Below are 9183 nucleotides of genomic sequence, written 5' to 3'. Positions count from 1 at the left end.
CCTCCTCTTCCCTCTGACCCTAGTCTATCAGGTCTCATCAGAACTGACTGCATTGTCTTCCTCTGTGGCATGGTAAGGCTGCTCTCCCATCAGGGGGAGGAAAATTTTCTCTTTTGACTGAGAACCATCCATCACAGCTCACCAGCACTTTAGACTTGATGGACCACATGTCTTTTACAGATGCTGACCTTTCTGACAGGTTCCAGGGCTGAAGGCAGAGAGTATCTCAGACTCTCCTACCTCAGAAAGGCACGCCTAACCCCATTATCTCTGACAGGTGTATCCCATCTCCTTCCTGAATCCTTTTCACAGGGAAATAGAGAGGGTAGGGCTGGGCCTTGGGGGCTCTAACCCCTGTGTGTACTTAACACCCTAGAGAAAAACAAAGCAAAATAAAACAAACAACAAACAAACAATTGTCCAAAGGTACATTCTAAAGAACTAAACTACATTTGGGTTAAAAGAAAATAATGTGTGGCCTTCACAAATCTATCTCCTCTCAGCCTTTTTCACCACCTATAAAAATAGTGGTGATAATAAGGATCATAAGATATGCTAACAGAAAAGAGCTTTTGTGAGCAGTACAGTGTCTATAGTTGTACACAAATTATATATGTTAATAATAATAATAATAATAATAATAATAATAATACTTAATAGCTGCCACTTAGAATAAACCAGACATCAGCTGGGTGCTTTTTATGAATTATCTCTTTAAGTCTTCATGATACCTGTCTGGAGTAACTGCTTGCTCAGCTCCATTCACCAAGGCACAGACAAGCAAAGCATCTTGGTCCCATTCACATCACGTAGGTGGCAGAGCATGGCATTAAGGGTTGACTCAGAAACTTCCAAGTCCTGAGAACTTCTCTTTCCCTTCATAAAGTACATTTTGAGGAAGGCATAGAAACCCAAAACACACTGAAGACACAGTGAAAGGACAGAGCTTTGGAGTACTGTGAGGAAACAGCAGGGGCTCACTATGGTGCCCACAAAGACACTTTTCCTGTTTTCCAGCTGAGCTTCACAGATGCCTCAGTTGCTGCAAAACATTCATGGGATCATCGAAGCCTTTGGGTGCTACGCCAGGTCAGAGGGTGGCTGCAAAGTGCTCACGCGGGGGGAGCTGAAGACCCTCCTCGAACATGAGTTTGCCGACGTCATAGTGGTATGATCTGTGGGGGTGAAAGGGAGAGACAGGATAAGAACAGCCAAAGTGCGTTTACCTGCAAGGGCTCTTACCTAGAGAATGCAAAGAGCAAGCAGCCAAATTCAACCCTGCTAGCTGATAGCAATTGCATAGGCAGACAAGAAAAACATGAAGGAAAAGAGGTCACAGTAGGCTAGACATCCTGATTCTTAGAGAAAGGGCAGATTCTTGAATCTGATTCTCTGTTTTAATTAATTTTAATTTAAGATGAGGTAAAGAGACTCTCAGGAGACAGTTCAGGCAAGAACAGATTCTTCAAATGGTCTAAAAGGGAAAGTAATCATCTGATTGGCCTGCTCGTTGATCACCTCCCCCTGAGGGGGGAGCAGCCTTACCAGGCCACAGTAGAGGACAATGCAGCCACTTTTGATGAGAACTGATAGACTAAGATCAGAAAGGAGAGGAGAACCTCCCCTATCAGTGGACTTGGGGAGTGGCATGCATGCAGAAAGGGGAGGGAGGGTGGGATCGGGAGGGGAGGAGGGAGGGGCTTATGGGGGGATACAAAATGAAGAAAGTGTAATTAATAAAAAATTAAAAAAAAAAAAAAGAGAGAAAGTAGTCGCCGCTTTCCGGTGCTTCTCAAGTCCGATACGGTAAACTTTCCTGTACCTGTCTGAAATGGGATTGCGCGTTACCGTTCATTAAGAGATTGATTTTGCCTTGCACAAAGCAATTGCTTCAAAGTATTATCTAAATACTAGTCAAGTCAAAATGAAATTTTGGAGCACTAGTTCTGGACAGCTGTTGGTACAGGCAACACTGAGAGCCCCACCCCACCCAGCAAGCCAGAACCAGGGCCCTAATGCGCTCTTCCGCCTTTGGTTTACATCTAAAGCAGACCTTTTAGTGAGGTCCTGTATGCCATGACTGGCACACTAGGATGGTGCCTGCTTGCTTCTAGCAGTCTGCTGCTCTGCTGGGACTCTCCATCATGGAAGCTCTCTGGATGCCCACAGAGCCAGGCTTCTGCAGTGCTTCCTGTGGAGTTGGAATCAGAGGCAAAGTGCCTAGGGCAGCCACAAGAAGGAGCCAGGAGCCCAGATAGTCGAATAAGAAGCGCACACACACACACACACACACACACACACACACACACACACACTCCTTCTTCAATAAGTCTTTACCCTGTCGATCATCCTGCAGAACTGAAATCAAGAATATATAAAACAAAAGGTGCCTCCTGCCTGTGAGTAAGACAGATGCTAGAACAAAAGACACAGCAATGAAACATTAACCCTGAGATGCTGTGGGCAGCACAGTAGGTCTGCGAGCTCCCAGGCTGCAGTGGGGTGAGGGAGCCTAGAAGCTGAGTGCGAATAATCTGACAAGGTTCTCCTCAGAGGAGCAGTGTTGACTTGTCCTCATCTCTCCCCCAGAAGCCCCATGATCCTGCGACTGTGGACGAAGTTTTGTGCCTGTTGGATGAAGATAACACAGGGACTGTAGAGTTCAAGGAATTCCTGGTATTAGTGTTTAAAGTTGCTCGGGCCTGCTTTGAGACACTGAATGAGCGTCCTAGAGGTGTTTGCATGTCTGACAAGTCTGAAACCTGCTATCCTGTATCGTCAAAAGAGCTGGAGCAAGGCCAGAGAGGGGCCACTGGAGTGTCAAAGGACGGAACTGAGCAGCGCTGTGAGGACAGATATGGGCAGAGAGATCAGGCTTCTAGGGGACAGGTAGGGTGGACACACGCCCATGGCCAGGACAGTTACCCTACACAGGTCAGTAGTCCTGACAGGCAGGCTGAGTCTCAGAGCCAGCAAATACAAATGACAGGACAGCCGGAGCAGACCCAGGGAATAGAAGACAAGAGTTGCACCAAAGAGAGGAGGTCAGAGCAGCAGTCACAAATTAGCCAACAGACAGACGATATCACAGCTGGAACCACAACTCAGACTCAAGCAGGTACCTACACCACACAGGAGTCCACCAGTGACCAGAACAGACGGTCTAACAGCCATAGCCAAGACAGGAGCCAGGCAGACCAAGCTTCTACACAACACTACCAGACACAGGCAGGGTCTCACCCTCAGATACATGCCCAGATGGTAGAACAGGGTTGGAGACAGCAGACAGGAAATGGCAGCATCCAGACACAGAGATCCATCTATGATCACAACAGAAAGACTGAGACTCATGGCCAAGATAGGAACCAGGAAAGGCAAGCTACTAAAGTACACTGGCAAACACAGGAAGAATCATATACTCAGACACATGCCCAGACAGTGGAACAAGGCAGGAGCCAGCAGGCAGAAAATAGCAGCATTGAGATGCATGGGTCCATCTGTGGCCAAAACAGAGAGACTGAGATCCATCAGCAAGATAGTAGTCAGGCAGGCCAGGTGGGGATAGGACACTACCAGACACAGGCAGGATCATATACTCGGACTTTGGAGCATTCTGGCCAGTCCACAAGTCAAGTATGGGATCAAGAAAAGGGACAAACCCAAATACAGTCATGTGAGAGACAAAGCTGGACACCAGTAAGCAACTATGATACAGGAGAGCCAGTTCTAGGAGGACAGGTCCAGACTGAGACAAACACTGTGAAAGAAAGACAAGAATGGAGGAGCAATCACCCAAGTCTGACAGGAGGGCAGGAAGAGAGAGCACCCACCGTGGTTAGAGAGGAGTGGGTCAATGAGCACACAAGGGAAACAGTGATCCAAAGCCAGGATCTAGGCAGCCTGAACTCTGGTGCTCCTTCAGCTCAAGGCCAGGATACAGCACAGATGAAGGAAAAGAAATGAATCACTGCCAAGTGACTATGTTCCTACTGGAAGACAAACCAGCCACGACTTTTTCTGACTGCAGTGCCTAGTACCAGAAGACAGCTGGTGCTAGGTGAGGTTGGCCTACCCTGTCTTGCTCTGCCCTGCCCTGGAACTTTGCTGGAAAGCCATGATTCTTCCCATTTGGTTCTTTCTCAGTGATCATTTCTATAAAGCACTTTCTTGTCTAAACTCACCCCTCTTGCCTGCTTTGCTGTGCCTGCACTCTCAGAAACAGGAAAAAAAATGCATCAAATTCCCCTCAGCTTTTAGGAGGTTTCAGAGCTGTTTTATCTCTGCTATCTGTCCGTTGTCATCCAAATGCATCAATAAAAGCTTATGCAGCTGACCACAGTGTTCTACTCAATAATTTCTATTGACATATCCAACCGAGGGCTCTAGAGTTCTGATGTTAAACTGAACATAGTCCCATCACACAAGAAACACTGAGTTGAGAAAATGTATATGCTTTTCTCAGAGAAAGAGCTGAAGAGAGGAGAGAGCACATTTTATACTTGGCAGAGATGAGTCAGGGATGCCTTCTTCCACAGTATTCTTTTTTGTGACAAGCCCTCAAAGGACCAGTAAGATACATACACAGATAAAATTACTGCAATTCATTTTTCTCTAATTATAGAATGTTAAGACTTTATTCCTATGCAAGGTCACAGAGAACAGTGACTCAAGATGACTGAATAAATGGAGGAAGACCCTGAGGAGCTGTGCTGAGGGATAACAGCATGCAATACCAGGGGCTTAGCCTCAAATGAGAGGGCCTGGCCTTTCCCTCCCCTCCCACTCTGTGCCAACACTTGCTCTTTGTGTTCCCACTTGCTGGGTATCAATGAGCTTTAGGGCAGAAACTCCCAATTCTTTACTTTAAAAATCACCAGGCAGGTGCCAGGCATGGTGGTGGATGCTTTTAATCCCAGCACTTGGGAGGCAGAGGCAGGTGGATCTCTGTGGCTTCAAGGCCAGCCTGGTCTACCAAGCAAGTCCAGAAAAAGTGGTAGACCTATTGTACAGAGAACCCCTGTCTTGAAAATCAAAACAAAACAAAACAAAACAAAACAAAAAATCCTAGGGAGGTAAGAGGTTTTTGTTTGTTTTTATTGGTATGTGTATGTGGCTGAGTGAACACTAGTGGACCACACATGTACAGGAGTCTGTAGAGGCCAGAAGTAGGCATCAGTATCCCTGATACTGGGGTTACAGATGGTTGTGAGCTGCTGTGTGGGTGCTGGAAAGGAACCTGGTTTTCTGCAAGAGCAGTGAGTCCTCTTAACTACTGAGCCATCTCTTCTGCCCAGGGAGGGACCAGTTTCAAATCTTAAGCCTAAAAAGTCTCACTCTTTGGAGTGAACCTTTTGACTAAAGTTTACAAACTTAGGGGTGGATACTTGTAGCACAGAATGGATACTCTGAAAAGCCTCCCAGAACAAGGATGTAGAAAGTTTATTTTTCCCTGTGTTGTTTGTTTATAAAATTTTCTAAGGATGAAAGAAAATCTGGTAGGTTAAACATCCCCAAAGATGTGCCTCTGACAATCCCAAAAACCTGTGATTATCTCCGTGTATCTCCAAGGGGGCTTTGCAGGACACAGAGATGGGGGCTGATTCTGGCCTAACTGGTAGAGCTCAATATCATCACAGAGGTCCTCAGAAGAGTGAAACAAGGGGGTCAAAGGTCAGTAAAAAGACATGTTGGTGGGACCAACAGTTAGAACCTCGGTCAAGAAGCAAGGGAAGCAAGCAGACTCTCGAAGCTAGAAAAGAAAGCTCCACAGTGCCTCCAGAAGAAATGTTGTCCTCCCAGAGCCTTGGCTGTACACTTCTGACATCCAGAGCTATAGGAATAAAAGTTCTGTAGTTTTAAGTCATTAAGCTTTATTTGTGACAGCAGATATAGGAGAATGAACACACAAAACAAAAACTCGGCACTGAGGCTAAGGGAAGGCAGGGTTGGCTTTTGTGAGAACAAATTGGTGTCCTACCCTCACCCCCTCACACACACAGGACTTTCAGTGTAAATGTCAAAGACAGACGGCAAGGAACTTGCAAGGACCCAGGGATACTACCGCCACTAGCTCTTTTTAGTATAATTATCTAAAGAATAAACACACACACAAAGATGGAATCACAGAAACATTTGGCATACAATTTGACAATGCAGGTTTAAATCCATTTAACTGCAGAACTAAGACAAAATGATATGGACAAGTCAACAGAACAGCAATTAATGTTATAGGCTTTGAAAATGTAAATATAATCAACTAACAAAAAAAAGATGAAAGTTTTAAGAGAGCCAATGGAATGCAGAGTTACCTAACTGCTTGTATTTTTTAATATTTTATTTTTTACAATTATTCATTTTATATTCTGATTGTAGGCCTCTCCCTTGTCTCCTCCCTGTCTCCCTCTCTCTCTCACTTCTTCCCTATTTTCCTCACTTAGTCCACCGATAGGGGAGGTCCTCCTCCCCTACTGTCTGACCCTAGTCTATCAGGTCTGATCAAGACTGCCTGGATCTTCTTGCTCTGTGGGCTGGCATGGTCGCCCTACCAGGGAGAAGAGATCAAAATAGTTGCTTGTTTCATGTAAGTACTCGCTTGTACAGAAAAACTAAGAGTTAAAGAATTTCAGTTCAAATTATGCAATGAGAAAGAATATATGAGGAGAACTATGAAGATCTAGAAAATCCTATTTATTTAAACTAGAGAACGAATAGACAGTAAGTGAAGGGGATTAGAGAATATGTAGTATGTAATGATACATTATTAAAGTTATGCTAGAGCAAAGTGCTAGAGTGAAGGTTCTGCAACACCAGGACAGTTCAAATATAAAGCAAATAAAACAGAAATTGTGAGAACTATGCTGCTTTTGCATACAACATGTTTCCATGAATATGAAAAAAGGAGACTCGTATCATTATTAATGGTGTAAAGGTCTTGTCCCACTATAGAAAGAACAATTTTTTATGTTAGATTTATCTGAGGAAAAAAAAGAATTAGAGAGAGAACAAGGGATAAGAGGGAGAAAAGGGCTGAAAATAGTCTTTTAAATGGATTAGTTAATTATCAGGAAAATACAGACTAAAAATTTTAAAAGCAAACATCCCAGATTAGGTCACAAAACAAGAAAGGCATTGGGGAGGCAGAGGCAGGCAGATCTCTGTGAGTTCAAGTTCATCCTGGTCTACAGAGTGAGTTCCAGGACAGCCAGAGCTCAATTACACAGAGAAACTCTTATCCCAAACCAAACCAAACAGGAATGGTCACTTTGACTTATTTTTTATGATGCCTCCTAGACAGGGACATGTCAAAAAAGAAACTGAATATCTCCTTCACAGCCACTGACTATCAAAAATTCACTGAAGTGAATGATGAACGCAAACTTTAAACTTTACACAAGAAGTTGGCGGCCACAGAAGTCACTTCTGATATTCCGGGTGGGGAGTGGAAAGGTTATGTGGTCTGAATCAGTGTTGGGAATGACAAGCAAGGGCTTCCCATGAAGCAAGACTTCTTGACCCATGGCAGAGTGGGCCTGCTGTTGAGTAGGAGAATTCTTGTTACAGACCGTGGAGAGCTGGGGTGTGAAAGCTAAGCCTGCTGGGTACGCACTGTGGATGCCAGTCTGAGCAAAGAGGGGAAATATTTCTGGACTGACATACTACTGTGCCTCAGTTATTGGGACCTAAAAGAGTTCTTGGAATCCAGAAACTTTCGTAGTCTCTCTAAAGAAAATGCTGGCCACCCACATGTAGTCTGAAAGCACTTCAACAAAGCAGGTAAGAATCCCAGGACCAAAGCCCCCCGTTCAGCATCTTGTTAACGCACATGTCTTGTACCACAAATGCCAATGTATTGCTCTGAAGAAACAACATTTTATCGACATTTTATTAAGGAAAATAAAAAGGAGGCAGTATAATATGCCAAATTTCTGGCCAAAAGAATTAAGGACACCAAAAAGAAAAACAAACAAACAAACAAATAGAAATAAAAGCCAGGGACAGATTACTAAGAGATATGAGCTGTTCTCACTGACAGCTTCTATTTCTGAGTCTAGTGAAAACATAACAATCTTCCAGAACAACAAATAAGGGATCAGACCTTGAAAACAAGAGGACACTTTAAAATGTCAAGTGAAGATACACTTTTTAGTATCTATGCATTTGATACTGGCCGACTCTAAAATAGAAGAAACTACAGGAAACCAGAGGAAAAAAATTTCAAGAAAGTCATGTTATAAGTAGAAAGCCTTTAATTGTCTCAGTTCAACACAGTAAATGCACAGAGAGAAGAGCCCAACCCATATGGTACACATGTACTTATTTTAAAGATTTACTTGTTTATTATTTGTACATGCCATTTATTCTGTCTACATGCCAGAAGAGGGCACCAGATCTCATTATAGATGGTTATGAGCTATCATGTGGTTGCTGGGAATTAAACATAGGACCTTGGGAAGAACAGTTAGTGCTCTTTTTTTTTTAAATTAATTACATTTTATTCACTTTGTATCTCCCCATAAGCCCCTCCCTCCTCCCCTCCCACCCCCTTCTTCCAGTTAGTGCTCTTAACCTCTGAGCCATCTCTCTAGCCATGTACTTACTTTAAATGTGTGTGTGTGTGTGTGTGTGTGTGTGTGTGTGTGTGCCATATGTGTGCAGGAGCTGGAGTTACAGGTGGTTGTGAGCCACCTAATACGGCTACTGGGAACAAAAATTGAGTCCTATAGAAAAGTCGAAACCACCCTTAAACCCTGAACCATGTCTCCATCCCTCAAAGTGTTTTTTATGTTAAAAAGTTTCTGGGAAAAGGTGAATGCATGTGCACACATAATCATTGTACACGTATGCAAATGATGATGTGCATGCGTGAGTGTGTGCGTGTGTCCTTGTATGTAAGTGATGATGGGCGCGCGTGAGTGTGTGTGTGTGTGTGTGTGTGTGTGTGTCCTTGTGGAGGCTAGACCAATGTAAGATGCCTTCCTCAATTTCTTTTTCACCTTAGTCTCTCATTGAGTCTGGAGTTCTCATATTCTGCCAGACTAGCCAGTCAGCAAGGTCCAGGGATCCTCCTGTCTTGGTCTTTCCAGTGCCGGAACTGCAGAGGCATGCCACAGTCCCTGGCTTTTTAAAAATAGGTGCTGAGGATTTGAACTGGGTCCTATGTTTGCTTGGCGAGTGCCTTAATGA

General features: G+C 44.1%; 1 protein-coding gene across 1 annotated transcript; it reads left to right on the top strand.

The window, feature by feature from the left end:
- The first annotated feature begins 1030 nt into the window (after positions 1-1030).
- Positions 1031-3963, top strand: Crnn (cornulin). Its single transcript, XM_055606708.1, has 2 exons — positions 1031-1168; positions 2590-3963. Exons 1-2 carry the CDS (start codon positions 1031-1033, stop codon positions 3961-3963), a joined length of 1512 nt encoding a protein of 503 aa, XP_055462683.1.
- Positions 3964-9183: the final 5220 nt, after the last annotated feature.

The sequence above is a fragment of the Psammomys obesus genome, unplaced genomic scaffold (genome assembly GCF_907164565.1).
Source record: "Psammomys obesus unplaced genomic scaffold, mPsaObe1.curated_primary_1811, whole genome shotgun sequence".
Lineage (NCBI taxonomy): Eukaryota > Metazoa > Chordata > Mammalia > Rodentia > Muridae > Psammomys > Psammomys obesus.
The sequence above is the reverse complement of the archived record's forward strand: the minus strand, read 5'-3'. Positions and strand labels throughout refer to the sequence as shown.